The sequence below is a fragment of the Oncorhynchus keta genome, chromosome 18 (assembly GCF_023373465.1).
Source record: "Oncorhynchus keta strain PuntledgeMale-10-30-2019 chromosome 18, Oket_V2, whole genome shotgun sequence".
NCBI lineage: Eukaryota > Metazoa > Chordata > Actinopteri > Salmoniformes > Salmonidae > Oncorhynchus > Oncorhynchus keta.
In genome coordinates, this window is record NC_068438.1 from 28358122 (window position 1) to 28377963 (window position 19842).

Below are 19842 nucleotides of genomic sequence, written 5' to 3' on the forward strand. Positions count from 1 at the left end.
TTCAATGTTGCAAGTTGCTGAAAACTGTCCACAATGTTAATTTCATCTCAAAGCATCAAAGCAGGGACCGAAAGACTGAGAAACAGCTTCTTGGCCATCAGACTGTTAAACAGACATCACTAACATTGAGTGGCTGCTGCCAACATAGTGACTCATCTCTAGCCACTTTAATAATGAAAAAATTGATGTAATAAATGTATCACTAGCCACTTTATATAATGTTTACATACCCTACATTACTAACCTCATATGTATATACTGTACTCTATACCATCGACTGCATCTTGCCTATGCCGTTCGGCCATCACTCATTCATATATTTTTATGTACGTATTTTTTTCATTCCTTTACACTTGTGTGTATAAGGTTGTTGTTGTGAAATTGTTAGGTTAGATTACTTGTTAGATATTACTGCATGGTCGGAACTAGAAGCACAAGCATTTCGCTACACTCGCATTAACATCTGCTAACCATGTGTATGTGACAAATAAAATACATTTTGATTTGACATTACAGCCTTATTATAAAATGTATTATTAAATTGTATTTTTTTTCTCATCAATCTACACACAATAACAGGTTTTTAGAAAGGTTTGTCAATGTATAAAATAAAATAAACAGAAATATGACATTTACATAAGTGTTTAATCAGTATTTTGGCAGCGATTACAGCTTAGAGTCTTCTTGGGTATGTCGCTACAAGCTTGGCACACCTGTATTTGGGGAGTTTCTCCCAATGTTCTCTGCACACCCTCTCAAGCTCTGTCAGGTTGGATGGGGAGAGTCGCTGCAGAGGTATTTTCAGGTCTCTCCAGAGATGTTCAATCAGGTTCAAGTCTGGGCTCTGACTGGGCCACTCAAGGACATTCAAAGACTTGTCCTGCAGCCACTCCTTTGTTGTCTTGGCTGTGTGCTTCGGGTCATTGTCCTGTTAGAAGGTGAACCTTTGCCCCAGTCTGAGGTCCTGAGTGCTCTGGAGCAGGTTTTCATCAAGGATCTCTCTGTACTTTGCTCCGTTCATCTTTTCCTCGATCCTGACTAGTCTCTCAGTCCCTGCCACTGAAAAACATCCCCACAGCATGATGCTGCCACCACCATGCTTCGCCGTAGGGATGGTGCCAGGTTTCTTCCAGATGTGAAGTTTGGGCATTCAGGCCAAAGACTTCAATCTTGGTTTCATCAGACCAGAGAATCTTGTTTCTTGTAATTATTTCACCTCTATGGCCTATTTATTGCCTACCTCCCTACTCTTCTACATTTGCACACACTGTACATAGATTTTTCTATTGTGTTATTGACTGTATGTTTGTTTATGTGTAACTTTGCGTTGTTGTTTTTGTTGCACTGCTATGCTTTATCTTGGCCAGGTCGCAGTTGTAAATGAGAACTTGTTCTCAACTGGCCTACCTGGTTAAATAAAGATGAAATAAAAATAAATTAATAAATTGTTTCCCATGGTCTGAGAGTCTTTAGGTGCCTTTTGGCAAACTCCAAGTGGCTGTCATTTGTCTTTTACTGAGGAGTGGCTTCCGTCTGGCTACTCTACCATAAAGGCCTAATTGGTGGACTGTCGCAGAGATGGTTGTCCTTCTGGAAGATTCTCCTCTCCACAGAGGATCTCTAGATCTCTGTCAGAGTGACCATCGGGTTCTTTGTCGCCTCGCTGAAAAAGGCCCTTCTCCCCCGATTGCTTAGTTTGGCAGGGCGGACAACTCTAGGAAGAATCTTGGTGGTTCCAAACTTCTTCCATTTAAGAATGATTGAGGCCACTGGGTTCTTGGGGACCTTCAACACTGCAGACATTATTTGGTACCCTTCCCCAGATCTGTGCCTCAACACAATCCTGTCTCTGAGCTCTACGGACAATCCTTCGACAATCCTTCGACCTCATGGCTTGGTTTTTGCTCCGACATGCACCGTCAACTGGGACCTTATATAGACAGGTGTGTGCCTTTCCAAATCATGTCCAATCAATTGGATTTACCACAGGGGCACTCCCATCTCAAGGATGATCAATGGAAACAGGATACACCTTAGCTCAATTTCGAGTCTCATAGCAAAGGGTCTGAATACTTATGTAAATAAGGTATTTCTGTTTTTTTTATTATACATTTGCAAAAAATTCTAAAAACCTGATTTAGCTTTGTCATTATGTGGTAATGTGAGTAGATTGGTGAGAAATAATATACACTTAATCAATTTTAGAATAAGGCTGTAAAGTAAGGGGTTTGAATACTTTCCGAAAGTATCCCTCTGTCCAGTCACAATAAGTACTTCTAGTCTTACCCCTCTGTCCAGCCACAAACATTACTTCTAGCACCTTTTGGAGCTGAATTTAATATGGCAGTGTTTTAAGTATTTTGTTTTTTCAAAGCTGGATTTTAACTGACCTCTTACCCAAAAAGCTGCAACTGTAAATATGTGTGTAATATGTGTAAGCTCCCATCTTCAAACACTGCTGGTCCTGGTAGGTTTTAGGGAGCCTGGCCTAGTCAAATCAAATCAAATTGTATTTGTCACATGCACCCTTAACCAGCAATGCAGACTTTTTTTTAAGTAAGAAAATATTTGCTAAAAAATATAAATAATAATAAAATAAAGTAACGCAATAAAATACAAATAACTAGGCTATATAAAGGGGGTACTGGTACCGAGTAAATGTGTGTGGAGGGGTATGGCTAAGTCGAGGTAATTCAGATCATATGTACATGTAGGTAGGGGTAAAGTGACTATGCATAGATAATAAACAGCGAGTAGCAGCAGCTTAAAAAGGAAGTCTGGATAGCCATTTGATTAACTGTTTAGCAGTCTAACGTCTTGGGGGCAGAAGATGTTAAGGAGCCTTTTGAACCTAGACTTGGCACTCAGGTACCACTTGCCGTGTGCTCAGTGGAATAACATTAAAGTTTTATCAGCACTAGACCAGTCTGAGGGAGAATGTCTCTGAATGCCCTCCTGTCTCTCTCCCTATCAGAGAATGGCCATAGTTGATTTGATGCACTTGACTGAGCGACTAGAGTAAACCAGGCGGTGTTGGTTTGCACCAGACAACGCTTGGCCTCGTTCCACTGTGGTGCTCGCCGTTATTCACTGTCTATCTTTCTCTCCATCTCCCAGCTCTGTTACATGGCATTGACACTCAGCAAGGGGTGGGGCAGGCTGAGTGGGTCCATGGGGCAGACAGGCAGCACGTATCTGTGCCCACATGTTTTACCACAGTGTATGTAACCAAATTGTGTGTATTGTGTGTGACAATGACCCAAGGGAAGGGCCTTTTCACTGATAGAATACAGGAGGTGGCCTTGGCTGCCAGTGCTCAACCTTTCAATGTTAGTCTCTATGTACCAGACAAAGCCTGCGTGGGGGTGGGATGATAGTGGTTTAAGGTATATTTCTCAGCCACTATCACAGTTCATATCTTGAAGCTGTGCTTGTATTGCGGTTATGAAAAGACCACAGTACCCACATTTTTTCCATCTGTGGAAAAAACATTTGTGTGCGTCTTAGTGAAGGCAAAGGAAAATTATAGATGTGACAAAGAGTGCGAGCAAAAAGGTCAAGAAGGAAGGAGAAAGCGAACCAGACGGAGGGAAAGAAAGATGAAAGGGGGGGACAGATCATTTGCAAAACCACATGGGAGTTTCCTGACACCACACAACCTATAATTTTGTATTTCTGTTTCTTCCACTGACTTCACCGTAGCTGCTGCTTAGGAAAATCGTCAAAATGATCAAACTAGCACTTCTTTGATCTTACCAATGAAGTGGGAGAGAGACTCAAAAGTAAAAATCTCTGAAAAATGATCATCAATAGAGATAATATGGGCCATGTCCATCCCTGGTTTGCCAGATCTGATTACAGAGTAGAAGCTGACCACCGGAACATTAGTTAGTGTATGGAAATCAGATGACGGCTATTAGTTAGGTGTGGCCAGTCTGTAGATTTAACTTTAGACTGAAGGAGTCACAGGGCTCTGTAATAAGGTCACAGTAGCACTAGGGCTGTGCCACACCAAACTGGAAGTCTTCCGACTAGCTTGGAAAGACAGTACCGTGCAGTACCGAAGAGCCCTCACTGCTGCTCGATCATCCTATTTTTCCAACTTAATTGAGGAAAATAAGAACAATCCGAAATGTATTTTTGATACTGTCGCAAAGCTAACTAAAAAGCAGCATTCCCCAAGTGAGGATGGCTTTCACTTCAGCAGTAATAAATTCATGAACTTCTTTGAGGAAAAGATCATGATCTTTAGAAAGCAAATTACGGACTCCTCTTTAAATCTGCTTATTCCTTCAAAGCTCAGTTGTTCTGAGTCTGCACAACTCTGCCAGGACCTAGGATCAAGAGAGACACAAGTGTTTTAGCACTATATCCCTTGACACAATGATGAAAATAATCATGGCCTTCAAGCTGCATACTGAACCCTATTCCAACTAAACTACTGAAAGAGCTGCTTCCTGTGCTTGGGCCTCCTATGTTGAACATAACAAACGGCTCTCTATCCACCGGATGTGTACCAAACTCACTAAAAGTGGCAGTAATAGAGCCTCTCTTGAAAAAGCCAAACCTTGACCCAGAAAATATAAAAAACTATCGGCCTATATCGAATCTTCCATTCCTCTCAAAAAAAATTGAAAAAGCTGTTGCACAGCAACTCACTGCCTTCCTGAAGACAAACAATGTATACGAAATGCTTCAGTCTAGTTTTAGACCCCATCATAGCACTGAGACTGCACTTGTGTAGGTGGTAAATGACCTTTTAATGGCATCAGACCGAGGCTCTGCATCTGTCCTCGTGCTCCTAGACCTTAGTGCTGCTTTTGATACCATCGATCACCACATTTTTTTGGAGAGATTGGATACCCAAATTGGTCTACACGGACAAGTTCTGGCCTGGTTCAGATCTTATCTGTCGGAAAGATATCAGTCTGTCTCTGTGAATGGTTTGTCCTCTGACAAATCAACTGTAAATTTCGGTGTTCCTCAAGGTTCCGTTTTAGGACCACTATTGTTTTCAATATATATTTTACCCCTTGGGGATGTCATTCGAAAACATAATGTTAACTTTCACAGCTATGTGGATGACACACAGCTGTACATTTCAATGAAACTGTCATGGCTGGCTGAAGGACTGGACCAAAGTGCAGCATGGTAAGCGTACATTTTCTCTTCATTCAAAAAATGACGCCGACAAAATGAAGAACAAAAACCAAACCGTGAAGCTTTGGGCTATGTTCCCTAAACAAAGACAAAGTTAACTTCCAACAAAACCGGTGGGGGAAGGGTACCTAAGTATGGTTCTCAATCAGAGACAACGATAGACAGCTGCCTCTGATTGAGAACCACACCCGGCCAAACACATATAAATAGAAAATCATAGAACATAGAACATAGACTGCCCACCCAAATCACACCCTGACCAAACCAAAATAGAGACATAAACACTCTCTACAGTCAGGGTGTGAGAGAAAAATGGTGAAGCCCCAAAATTGCCCTCGCTAGAAGCCTGTGTTTCAGACATATGGAAGTATTTTATAGTAAGAAGAAAACCATTGAATATAGCTGAATAAAATAGAAAGGATATTTTCTCCAAGTGATGAGTGCGCACATGCGGCTAGTCTGTGTTGAGCGGTTAACAAAGAAACAGGCCCTCCTACACTGAACAAAAATATCAAAGCAACATCCAACAATTTCAAAGACTTTACTGAGTTACAGTTCATATAAGGTAATCAGTCAAATTAAATAAATGATTTAGGCTCTAATCTATGGATTTCACATGACTGGGAATACAGATATGCATCTGTTGGTCACAGATACATTTTTAAAAAGTAGGGGCGTGGATCAGAAAGCCAGTCAGTATCTGGTGTGACCATCATTTGCCTCATGCAGAGCTACACATCTACTTCGCATAGAGTTGATCAGGCTGTTGATTGTGGCATATGGGATGTTGTCCCACTCCTCTTCAATGGCTGTGCATAGTTGCTGGTTGTTGGCGGGAACTGGAACAAGCTGTCGTACATGTCTATCTAGAGCATCCCAAACAGGCTAAATGGGTGACATGTCTGGTGAGCATGCAGGCCATGGAAGAACTGGGACATTTTCAGCTTCCAGGAATTGTGTACAGATCCTTGCGACATGGGGATTTATCCGTGAAGAGCACGGCTACCGAAGGTGTGCATTTACGACGCCGAACTGCCATCAGGTCAAGACCCTGCTCAGGATGACGAGCATGCAGGTGATTTGCAAACTGAAGAATTTTACATTTGAGATTCTTCAAAGTAGCCACCCTTTGCCTTGATGACAGCTTTGCACAGTATTGGCATTCTCTCAACCAGGTTCATGAGATAGTTACCTGGAATGCATTTCAATTAACAGGTGTGCCTTGTTAAAAGTTCATTTGTGGGGGCCTAGCGTCGTCCGGTTTAGGGAGGGTTTGGCCGGTAGGGATATCCTTGTTTCATCGCGCACTAGCAACTCCTGTGGCGGGCCGGGCGCAGTGCACGTTAACCAGGTCGCCAGGTGCACGTTGTTTCCTCCGACACATTGGTGCGGCTGGCTTCCGGGTTGGATGCGCGCTGTGTTAAGAAGCAGTGCGGCTTGGTTGGGTTGTCTATCGGAGAACGCATGACTTTCAACCTTCGTCTCTCCCGAGCCCGTACGGGAGTTGTAGCGATGAGACAAGATAGTAACTAATAACAATTGGATACCACGAAATTGAGGAGAAAAGGTGGTAAAAAAAAAGAAAGAAAAGAAAGTTAATTTGTGGAATTTCTTTCCTTCTTAAATAATGCATTTGAGCCAATCAGTTGTATTGAGACAAGGTAGGGGTGGTATACAGAATATAGCCCTATTTGGTAAAAGACCAAGTCCATATTATGGCAAGAACAGCTCAAATAAGCAAAGAGAAATGACAGTCCATCATTACTTTAAGACATGAAGGTCAGTCAATACGGAAAGTTTCAAGAACTTTAAAAGTTTCTTCAAGTGCAGTCGCAAAAACCATCAAACGCTATGATGAAATCCAGAGTTACCTCGGCTGCAGAGGTGTAAGAGAGTTAACTGCACTTCAGATTGAAGCCCAAATAAATGCTTAACACACACATCTCAACATCAACTGTTCAGAGGAGACTGCGTCAATCAGGCCTTCATGGTTGAATTTCTGAAAAGAAACCACTACTAACAGACACCAATAATAAGAAGAGTGTCATGCCCTGACAATAGAGAGCTGTTTATTCTCTGTTGGTTGGGGCATGATAGTGACACGGGTGGGTCATCTAGGTGAGTAATGGTTTATGTTGGCCTGGTATGGTTCCCAATCAGAGACAGCTGTTTATCGTGGTCTCTGATTGGGGATCATATTTTAGCAGCCATTTCCTCATTGTTCTTTGTGGGATCTTGTCTACAATTAGTTGCCTGTGTGCACACCAGTAGCTTCACGTTTCATTTGTGCTTGTTTGTTTTGTTTGGTGAGTTTCTATTAATTAAAATATGTGAACTCTACGCACGCTGCGCCTTGGTCCAATCATTATAGCGAATGTGACATAAGATCCCACCAACAACGGACTAAGCAGCGTGCCCGGGAGATAATGGCATCCTGGTCTGTGGAGGAGATTAAGGAGAGAACATCCTGGACTTGGGACGATGACATAATAGCAGGAGAGAAGAGCTTGCCATGGAGGCAGGAGGAAGCAGCGAAGGAGGGACAGTGACGAAGTCGGGGAGGTAGGCCACATAAACCCCAATAAAGTTTTGGGAGGGGGCTCATGGAGCAGTCGGCGGAGCCGAGGGGTGAACCAGAGCCAGTCTGGGAGAAGAAGGAGAATTTGGAGGAGAGAGAAATGGGAGAGTTGTTGAGTTGGTGGAGGATGCACAGATTTGGAATAAAGGAACGTGTTGTCAGTTTGGTGCCACCTGAGTCAGCTCCACGTACTCGTCCTGAGAAGTGTGTTAAAGTTTGGCAACAATTGATGCCGGCTATACACACCAGGTCTCCAGTGCACCTTCACAACCCAGTGCGTCCTGTGCCAACTCCTCGCACTCTCCCTCAAGTGCGCTTTCCCAGTCAGATGTGTCCTGTTCCTGCTCCTCGTACTCTCCCTCATGTGCGTGTCATCAGCCCGGTGCCACCTGTACCGGTCCCATGCATCAGGCCTCCACAGTCCAGTAAGTCCTGTGCCTCATCCCCGCACTCGCCCTGAGGTACGTGTCATCAACCCGGTGCCACCTGTACCTGTCCCACTCATCAGGCCTCCAGTGCACTTCCACAGTCTAGAGCTTCCGGCGACAGTTCCCAGTCCAGAGCTTCCGGCAACAGTTCCCAGTCCAGAGCTTCAGGTGACAGTTCCCAGTCCAGAGCTTCCGACGACAGTTCCCAGTCCAGAGCTTCCGGTGACAGTTCCCAGTCCAGAGCTTCCGGCAACAGTTCCCAGTACAGAGCTTCCGGTGACAGTTCCCAGTCCAGAGCTTCCGGCGACAGTTCCCAGTCCAGAGCTTCCGGCAACGTTTCACAGTCCGGAACCTCCTATGACGTTTCACAGTCCGGAACCTCCAACGACGGTCCACGGTCTGGAACCTGGACCACCCGGACAGGGGGGTACTGTCACTCCCTGACCATAGAGAGCTGTTTATTCTTAGTTGGTTGGGGTGTGATAGTGACAAGGGTGGGTCATCTCGGTGATTAATGGTTTATGTTGGCCTGGTATGGTTCCCAATCAGAGTCAGCTGTTTATCGTTGTCTCTGATTGGGGATCATATTTAGGCAACCATTTCCTCATTGGTCTTTGTGGGATCTTGTCTACAGTCAGTTGCCTGTATGCACACCAGTAGCTTCACGTTTCGTTTGTGCTTGTTCATTTTGTTTGGTGAGTCTCTATTCATTAAAATATTTGGAACTCTACGCACGCTGCGCCTTGGTCCAATCATTATAGTAGACGTGACAAAGAGACTTGCTTGGGCCATGAAACCAGAACAATGGACATTAGACAGGTGGAAATCTGTCCTTTGGTTCGATGAGTCCAAATTTGAGATTTTTGGTTCCAACCGCAGTGTCTTTGTGAGATGCAGAGTAAGTGAACGGATGACCCAAACTCAAACTCAACCCAATTGAGATGGTTTTGGATGAGTTGGACCACAGAGTGAAGGAAAAGCAGCCAACAAGTGCTCAGCATATGTAGGAACTCCTTCAAGACTATTGAAAAAGCATTCCTCATGAAGCTGGTTGAGAGAATACCAACAGTGTGTAAAGCTGTCATCGAGGCAAAGGGTGGCTACTTTGAAGAATCTCAAATATAAAATATATTTTGATTTGTATAACACTTTTTTGGTTACCACGTTTGGAGTTATTTGTCCACTTTAGTTGTCATACGAACCTTGTCAAAACAGAGGCTAGGCTACATGAGGTGTGACACAAACTTTATCAAAACATATAGGCCTATGGGCTAGGCTACATGAGGTGTGACACAAACTTTATCAAAACATATAGGCCTATGGGCTAGGCTACATGAGGTGTGACACAAACTTTATCAAAACATATAGGTCTATGGGCTAGGCTACATGAGGTGTGACACAAACTTTATCAAAACATATAGGCCTATGGGCTAGGCTACATGAGGTGTGACACAAACTTTATCAAAACATATAGGCCTATGGGCTAGGCTACATGAGGTGTGACACAAACTTTATCAAAACATATAGGTCTATGGGCTAGGCTACATGAGGTGTGACACAAACCTTATTAAAACATATAGGCCTATGGGCTAGGCTACATGAGGTGTGATACAAACCTTATTAAAACATATAGGCCTATGGGCTAGGCTACATGAGGTGTGATACAAACTTTATCAAAACATATAGGCCTATGGGCTAGGCTACATGAGGTGTGATACAAACCTTATTAAAACATATAGGCCTATGGGCTAGGCTACATGAGGTGTGATACAAACCTTATTAAAACATATAGGCCTATGGGCTAGGCTACATGAGGTGTGATACAAACCTTATTAAAACATATAGGCCTATGAGCTAGGCTACATGAGGTGTGACACAAACTTTATCAAAACATATAGGCCTATGGGCTAGGCTACATGAGGTGTGATACAAACCTTATTAAAACATATAGGCCTATGGGCCAGGCTACATGAGGTGTGATACAAACCTTATTAAAACATATAGGCCTATGGGCTAGGCTACATGAGGTGTGATACAAACCTTATTAAAACATATAGGCCTATGGGCTAGGCTACATGAGGTGTGATACAAACCTTATTAAAACATATAGGATACAAACCTTATTAAAACATATAGGCCTATGGGCTAGGCTACATGAGGTGTGATACAAACCTTATTAAAACATATAGGCCTATGGGCTAGGCTACATGAGGTGTGATACAAACCTTATTAAAACATATAGGCCTATGGGCTAGGCTACATGAGGTGTGATACAAACCTTATTAAAACATATAGGCCTATGGGCTAGGCTACATTATGCATGCCACTATGATTTGAAAAAGTCGCAAAAAAAGGCATTCGCTGTTTATTGCCTTAGACTGCACACGCTGAGCATCATTCACAAGTGATAATATAGTCACCCATCAGACTATTCTCAATTTAATCTTGTCTTTACATATACTAAATAATATATGTGTGAAATTAGCTTTGATTTAGAATGGGCCATTATCATGTACTTGTCGGAACAGGGGCAGGGGGAAAAAATACATGACATGCGTAGGACGCTTTTCCCGCAGGTTCATTTTCATGCCAGCCAGGCTACTCTAGTTGTAAAGTGAAGCAATGTGCATATTAATATTAGAAAAGTTGAGGAATAAATATAGTTAGCCTACTTCACTGCAGCTAATATGAGGAAGTTGAAAACCAGTCAGAAACACAACACCACTTCTGCAATTACATAAGAAACATGTTTCAGGCAGCACCAAACATCTCTCCATTTCTTCATCATCTGGTGTCCAGCAACACTCGAAACTAGCCTATCCCAACCCCCCACACACCTGTCCTGTCCTGACAGACAACATATGCATATTGTGGTCAGAGTCCTTTATCCATCTCTTTAAGGCAATGACAGTGTAGGACAGTGCTACTCATCTGCAATGTCCATTGTAAACACAATACAGGCTGTTTACATACAGTGTTGACATTGTTAATGTTGTAAATGACAATTGTAGCTGGAAACTGCAGATTTTTAATGGAATATCTACAGTTGAAGTTGGAAGTTTGCATACACTTAGGTTGGAGTCATTAAAACTCGTTTTTCAACCACTGCACAAATTTCTTGCCTCTTTGCTTGACATCATGGGAAAATCAAAAGAAATCAGCCAAGACCTCAGAATAAAAAATGTAGACCTCCACGAGTCTGGTTCATACTTGGGAGAAATTTCCAAACGCCTGAAGGTACCACGTTCATCTGTACAAACAATAGTACGCAAGTATAAACACCATGGGACCACGCAGCCATCATACCGCTGTCTCCTAGAGATGAACGTACTTTGGTGAGAAAAGTGGAAATCAATCCCAGAACAACAGCAAAGGACCCTGTGAAGATGCTGGAAGAAACAGGTACAAAAGTATCTATATCCACAGTAAAAAGAGTCCTATATCGACATAACCTGAAAGGCCGCTCTGCAAGGAAGAAGCCACTGCTCCAAAACCGCCATAAAAAATCCAGACTACGGTTTGCACATGGGGCCAAAGTTCGTACTTTTTGGAGAAATGCCCCCTGGTCTGATTAAACAAAAATAGAACTGTTTTGCCTTAATGACCATTGTTATGTTTGGAGGAAAAAGGGGGAGGCTTGCAAGCCAAAGAACACCATCCCATACGTGAAGCATGGGGGTGGCAGCATCATGTTGTGGGGGTGCTTTGCTGCAGGAGGGACTAGTGCACTTCACAAAATAGATTGAATCATGAGGTAGGAAAATTATGTGGATATATTGAAGCAACATCTCAAGACATCAGTCAGGAAGTTAAAGCTTGGTCGCAAATGGCTCTTCCAAATGGACAATGACCCCAAGTATACTTCCAAAGTTGTGGCAAAATGGCTTAAGGACAACAAAGTCAAGGTATTGGAGTGGCCATCACAAAGCCCTGACCTCAATCCCATAGACAATGTGTGGTCAGAACTGAAAAAGCATGTGCGAGCAAGGAGGCCTACAAACCTGACTCAGTTACACCAGCTCTGTCAGGAGGAATGGGACAAAATTCACCCAAATTATTGTGGGAAGCTTGTGGAAGGCTACCCAAAGCGAATGACCCAAGTTCAACAATTTAAAGGCAATGCTACCAAATACTAATTGAGTGTATGTAAACTTCTGACACACTGGGAATGTGATGAAAGAAATAAAAGCTGAAATAAATCATTCTCTCTACTATTATTTTGACATTTCACATTCTTAAAATAAAGTGGTGATCCTAACTGACCTAAGACAGGGCATTTTTACTCTAATTAAATGTCAGGAATTGTGAAAAACTGAGTTTAAATGTATTTGGCTAAGGTGTATGTAAACTTCTGACTTCAACTGTACATAGGTGTACAGAGGCCCATTATCACCAACCATCACTCCTGTGTTCCAATGGCATGTTGCGTTAGCTAATCCAAGTTTATCATTTTAAAATTTGAATTAATCATTAGAAAATCCTTTTGCAATTATGTTAACATAGCTGAAAACTGTTGTCCTCATTAAAGAAGCAATAAAACTGTCCTTCTTCAGACTAGCTGAGAATCTAGAGCATCAGCATTTGTGCGTTCGATTACGGGCTCAAAATGGCCAGAAACAAAGACCTTTCTTCTGAAACTCATCAGTCTATTCTTGTTCTGAGAAATTAAGGCTACTCAATGCGAGAAATTGCCAAGAAACTGAAGATATTGTACAACGCTGTGTACTATTCCCTTCACAGAACAGAGTAAACTGGCTCTAACCAGAATAGAAAGAGGAGTGAGAGGCCCCGGTGCACAACTGAGCAAGAGGATAAGTACATTAGAGTGTCTAGTTTGAGAAACTGACGCCTCACAAGTCCTCAACTGGCAGCTTCATTAAATAGTACCCGCAAAACACCAGTCTCAACGTCAACAGTGAAGAGGCGACTGTCACGTTCTGACCCTAGTTCTTGTGTTACTCCTTTGTTTAAGTTGTTTTGTGTTTTTGAAGTGTTCAGTTTTCTATTAAAAAGACTAACCACCCTGCGCTTTGGTCCTCTCCTTCTTCCACCCAAGACAGCCGTTACAGCGACTCTAGGCAGAGTTTCTCTGTCCAGTGTCTGTGCTCTTTTGACCATCTTAATCTTTTCTTTTTATTGGCCAGTCTGAGATATGGCTTTTTCTTTGCAACTCTTCAAAAACAAACATTTCTAAGTGACCCCAAACTTTTGAACGGTAGTGTAAAGATATATAAATATAAAAATATATACAAAAATAAGACTCAGAAATATCAAAAAGAAGTAACAAAGAGAAATATAAACACATTTGTGTTGATTTGGCACCCAGCATCAATACATTACCCATCCCCCAACACTGTCAACCAAGAGTCTGGTTTTATTTTATTCTTAACGATTTCGCACAAACCAGACAAAAATGAAACAATATGTCTGTTTAACTATGTATTCACAGTACTATGAATGAATTGTGGTTTATTTGGCAGCATTTCGTAGTGTGACTGATTTTACTAATTGCATTAGTACTGAACAAAGTTAGAGGTGCGCTATTTGATAGATTCCCCCGCTCTCCCTACCTCAGGCTTCCAGTGGGGAGACCTGAGGTCAACCTATCCCCGCTCCCCTCCCCATCTCGTACTTCTGAGTGGGAGACCTTCCCAGGTAGTAGTCTGCCTAGCTCACAAACTAGAATCAGGACACCCACTCCGACAAGGTTAATTGACCCACAGTCCAACATGGTGACATGATATCATTGACGTGACGTGCAAATGAGCGATAGAAAACCAATCACGCAAATGTCACCATACCAAATTTTTTGGTGCGGGCACCCCATGCCGCCCCTGGCAGGGCTGTCCATGTCGCCTATACCTAAATCCGCCACTGGTTCACATGGACAGACCTGAGAAACCCAACTCCCCATACAGCCACTTAGTTCAGGCCTGACTACCCTATACAGACAAATCAAATCAAATTATATTTGTCAAATGTGCCGAATGCAACAGGTGTTGACCTTACAGTCAAACGCTTACTTACAAGCCCTTAACAAACTATTCAGTTTTAAGAAAAATACGTGTTAAGTAAAAATAGATAAGTAAAAATGGTTATAAAAATAACTAATAATTAAAGAGCAGCAGTAAATTAACAGTAGTGAGGCTATATACAGGAGGTACCGGTACAAAGTCAATGTGGAGGCTATATACAGGAGGTACCGGTACAGAGTCAATGTGGAGGCTATATACAGGAGGTACCGGTACAGAGTCAATGTGGAGGCTATATACAGGAGGTACCGGTACAGAGTCAATGTGGAGGCTATATACAGGAGGTACCGGTACAGAGTCAATGTGGAGGCTATATACAGGGGGTACCGGTACAGAGTCAATGTGGAGACTATATACAGGAGGTACTGGTACAGAGTCAATGTGGAGACTATATACAGGAGGTACCGGTACAGAGTCAATGTGGAGACTATATACAGGAGGTACCGGTACAGAGTCAATGTGGAGGCTATATACAGGAGGTACCGGTACAGAGTCAATGTGGAGGCTATATACAGGAGGTACCGGTACAGAGTCATTGTGCGAGGGCACCGGTTAGTCGAGGTAATTGAGGTAATATGTACATGTCGGTAGAGTTAAAGTGACTATAATAACTAGACAATAACCAGAGAGTAGCAGCAGCGTAAAACAGGGGGTGGGACAATGCAAATAGTCCGGGTAGCCATTTGATTAGCTCTTCAGGAGTCTTATGGCTTGGGGGTAGAGGGCAGACAGGCCTATTGTGGGTTAGAGATAAAAAGAGATGGGGGTAGAGAGAACGAGAGAGAGAGAGAGGAGGGGGAGAAAAAGAGAGAAAGGGAATGAAAAAGAAAGAGAGGGGGGAGAAGAGAGAGAGAGGAGGGAGAGAGAGGAGAGAGACACAGATAAAGACAGAGGAAGAGAAAGGCAGTGGCTTAGTCTGCCTCTTTTGTTCTAACCATGTTGTTGACTGCTGGTTCCCTGGTTCCCCCAGTCCAGTCTTAAAGACAACCCCTCACTGTTTATCTGTAATAAGAAACGGCCATGTTGGATATCTCCTCCTTTATCTTCTCCGCCCTTCTTTCCCCTTTTCTCCCCTTCCTTCCTCCCCTCCCACTGCGCTTCATTTGATTTTGTTGTTCAACAGCCCACACTGAGAATGTGTGGGAGGGAGAGAAGTCCACATTTAGATGTTTCTACAGTCACTAGTACACAAGCACTCTGATCTGCACTCCCTGAACCAGCTCTCTCCTTGGGAAGATGGCAATGATAGCGATGAGAAACCCAGAACATACGGTCTTATCCAGTGCTTCGAAGTCAACAATCCCATGGGAAATTGGTACTGTACCTGATATGACCAGTACAGAAAAGGTGATGTGATGATAATGACAGTTGGCATCTCCATGTATGTATGATCCTAAAGGGCTTTACATTATAAGGAGGTCGCTCCGTTTGTAATACCCAGCTGAATAACAATGTGAATGGATCAAGGTGGAAGTGGCAACTCAATCTTTTTTTAGTGAAGAGTAGAGCTGTGCATTGTGGGTTGCCTGGGGGACATACTGACTTGAGGGAGAAGTGAAACTGACAGTATTCATTGGGGGGGACAGATGTGTCAAAATATCACACAGACTTTGTTTGATGACAGCCAGCCATAACCTTTCATCAATGTGTTTCTGCCTTACTGTTTTATAAGAAGTTCATAAACTGTTAATTATAGTTTAAAATCTGTAATAAACAGTTTTAACACATAGGTGCTGCCTTAGGCTACGTAACTGTTATTGATTATGGGCATGGAAGGAACAGGGAAGTTGAACCTAAATACAATATACAGTTAAAGTCGGAAGTTTACATACACTTATGGTGAAGTCATTAAAACACATTTTTCAACCACTCTACAAATTTATTGTAAACAAACTATAGTTTTGGCAAGTCGGTTAGGACATCTACTTTGTGCATGACACAAGTAATTTTTCCAACAATTGTTTACTGACAGATTATTTCACTTATAATTCACTGTATCACAATTCCAGTGGGTCAGAAGTTTACATACACTGGGTTGACTGTGCCTTTAAACAGCTTGGAAAATACCAGAAAATAATGTCATGGCTTTAGAAGCTTCTGATGGGCTAATTGACATCATTTGAGTCAATTGGAGGTGTACCTGTGGATGTATTTCAAGGCCTACTTTCAAACTCAGTGCCTCTTTCCTTGACATCATGGGAAAATCAAAAGAAATCAGCCAAAAAATTGTAGACCTCCACAAGTCTGGTTCATCATAGGGAGCAATTTCCAAATGCCTGAACGTACCACGTTCATCTGTACAAACAGAGATGAACGTACTTTGGTGCGAAAAGTGCAAATCAAACCCAGAACAACAGCAAAATACAGTGTGAAGATTCTGGAGGAAACAGGTACAAAAGTATCTATATCCACAGTAAAACGAGTCATATATCAACATAACCTGAAAGGGCGCTCTGCAAGGAAGAAACCACTGCTCCAAAACCGCCATAAAAAATTCAGACTACGGTTTGCAACTGCATATGGGGACAAAGATCGTACTTTTTGGAGAAATGTCCTCTGGTCTGATGAAACAAAAATAGAACTGTTTGGCCATAAGGACCATCGTTATGTTTGGAGGAAAAAGGGGGAGGCTTGCAAGCCAAAGAACACCATCCCAACCGTGAAGCACGAGGGTGGCAGCATCATGTTGTGGGGGTGCTTTGCTGCAGGAGGGACTGGTGCACTTCACAAATTAGATGGCATGATGAGAAGGAAAATAATGTGGATATATGGAAGCAACATCTCAAGACATCAGTCAGGAAGTTAAAGCTTGGTTGCAGATGGGTCTTCCAAATGGACAATGACCCCAAGCATACTTCCAAAGTTGGGGCAAAATGGCTTAAGGACATCAAAGTCAAAGTATTGGAGTGGCCATCACATACGCCCTGACCTCAATCCCATAGACAATTTGTGGGCAGAACTTAAAAGGCGTATGCAAGCAAGGAGGCCTACAAACCTGACTCAGTGACACCAGCTCTGTCAGGAGGAATGGGACAAAAATCACCCAATTTATTGTGGGAAGCTTGTGGAAGGCTACCCAAAACGTTTGACCCAAGTTAAACAATTTAAAGGCAATGCTACCAAATACTAATGGAGTGTATGTAATCTTCAGACCAACTGGTAATGTGATGAAAGAAATAAAGCTGAAATAAATCATTGTCTCTACTATTCTGAGATTTCACATTCTTAAAATCAAGAGGTGATCCTAACTGACCTAAGACAGGGAATTTTTACTCTGATTAAATGTCAGGAATTGTGAAAAACTGAGTTTAAATGTATTTGGTGAAGGTGTATGTAAACTTCCGACTTCAATTGTACCTACTATAGGAATACAGCACATCAAAGACTGTTCATCTTTGGGCCAGATCGATATACACGATATCACTGTATCATTTGAATTTATTTCAAGAATGTGGTGTGCTTGCAATGTCTATTATTTTCTATATAAAAACCAATCTAGTAGCCTATATCATGGGCACAACACACATCAAACAATGTCATGTTCCACTGTCTCTCTCGCTCACACAAACACACACACACACACACACACACACACCAATAAACTGAAGTTTATTACGATAACTGTCGAAGTGTATGTTATGGCTATGCTGACCATACTGTACCTCCAAAGTGCGTATTTCTTTCTGAGTGAGGTCGCTCAATGCAGCGCATTTGGTTCGGAGTCCTTGTAAACTAGAGATGGAGATCTCGATCATATTCTGGATGAGTTCGCACTGGCGGAGTGCGTCCTTGTCCATCGCTGCGCCACCTTCACAGTCCCCGTCCGATAGTTAATTACTTTAAACCATCCTTCCACCTTTGACTGGCACACTATCAATTCCTCGTCATTGGCACGGCTTGACAGGTTGGGTTGAGTTTGGACAGTTAAAAAGTAGACACGCTACAGGGACGCATACAAACAAATAATCTGCACTTAGTAATAGACTCCCAAGAGCTGCAAACAAAACGAACAGTTCATTTAAAACCTTTAAAGTCTTAGCTGTTCTGTGTATTCTCAAGAGCTACGTAGTTTACTTATGAATGGTGTTTGACAGAGTGGCCGCGTCGTCTTTTAACCTCTTTCACACTGCGCAGAAGATCATATCTCACAACTCCTGGAGAACTGTTTATCCTATCAGGATATATAATAACATATAGAAATCTTCACAAGAAGATGGCAATATCATACAAGTACAATTAAATGCCTTTCTTGCAAGCTCTAAAACCAACAATGCGTAGTAGTTTATAGTAGTTTATATAAACAGCTCGGTCCATTCAGCATGTCAATACTTCTTACAAAAACAAATAGTGATGAAGTCAATCTCTCCTCCACTTTGAGCCATGAGAGATTGTTATGCATAGTATTAATGTTGGCTCTGTGTGTACATTTAAGCGCCAGCCGTGCTGCATTTTCTGAGCAAACTGTAATGTGCAGGGATACTGGGCGACTAGGGATCGGGATATATGATAAACAGAGTAGCAGCAGCATACATGAAGATTGAATGTGAGTGTGTGTAGAGTCAGTATAAATGTGTATGAATGTTATGTGTGTGAGAAAATGAAGTGTGTGTGTGTGTGTGTGTGTGTGTGTGTGTGTGTGTATAGAGTCCTGTGAGTGTGCATAGAGTGCAAAAATACAAATAAAATACTTTATTTAACTTGGCAAGTCAGTTAAGAACAAATTCTTATTTTACAATTACAGCCCCGGCCAAACCTCCCCTAACCCGGACTACACTGGGCCAATTGTGCGCCGCCCCATGGGACTCCCGATCAAGGCAGGTTGTGCCTCTAGCACTGCGATGCAGTGCCACTCAGGAGCCTTTATTGCCCCTAGTAGTGAAGGAGACGTGTTGATGGAAGTTGGGCATCACAATGAAGAAAGCAGCCTTCGGGGGGCAAGTTTTCCTGCTTTTTTATAGCCTTGTACAGTTTGTTAACTGCCAGCTTGTTATTTTTTTTGTCCTGAGACAACAATAGCTGAAAACTCACAATTTGTTGTTGATGAAGAGGCAAACCCCTCCCACTGTCAATATCTCTGACTTCCCTGTCCTGTCCACTCGGGAATGGAGAATCCATCGAGTTGGACAGCCATGGGGGGTATTTCAGAAAAGTAGAGCATTTTGCAGTTATGAGAATCCCATTGGTAGCAAATCTGTGATCGGAGGTCATCCACCTTATTATCAAGTGATTCTATTGGCCAAGATTGTTCACCCATCTTGGTCAGAAGAATGGAGGGTAGAGGTGGCCAGTTTTCCCTTCACCTTAATCTCGCCAGGACTCCCACTTTTGCTTCTGTAACACCAACGTTTCCTCTTGGATACATCAAAGATTGGGTCAGAATTACAGAAAGAGCCCAGGGCTGATGAGTCAAAGTCAGAGCTGAGGTAAGTAACTGCCGATCTGAAATTCAACATTTCTTGTCGGCTATAAGAAATGATAGCGGATACATTTTGTGAAAATAAAGTACAAATGAACACCAAAAGAATTACAAAATAGCAAAGTTGGGTCGGAGCTCACAAAACGGCGGCCATCCAGTACGGTGCCATCTTTTCAACAGTCAACGTCAGTGGAGGCTGGTGAGAGGAGCTATAGGAGGATGGGCTCC

General features: G+C 42.6%; 1 protein-coding gene across 3 annotated transcripts in view; it reads right to left on the bottom strand.

Annotated features, from left to right (window-relative positions):
* LOC118370742 (kinase suppressor of Ras 1-like) overlaps window positions 1-18319 on the bottom strand; it is a 65279-nt gene extending 46960 nt beyond the window's left edge. Inside the window, exon 1 of one of the 3 annotated variants that reach the window (XM_052467818.1) lies at window positions 17861-18319. In XM_052467818.1, the coding sequence (XP_052323778.1) occupies window positions 17861-17995 (135 nt within the window). In that variant the 5' untranslated portion in view covers window positions 17996-18319. The remainder of the gene's footprint in view (window positions 1-17860) is intronic. The other 2 variants (XM_052467820.1, XM_052467819.1) reach the window with 2 other exon arrangements.
* Window positions 18320-19842: the final 1523 nt, after the last annotated feature.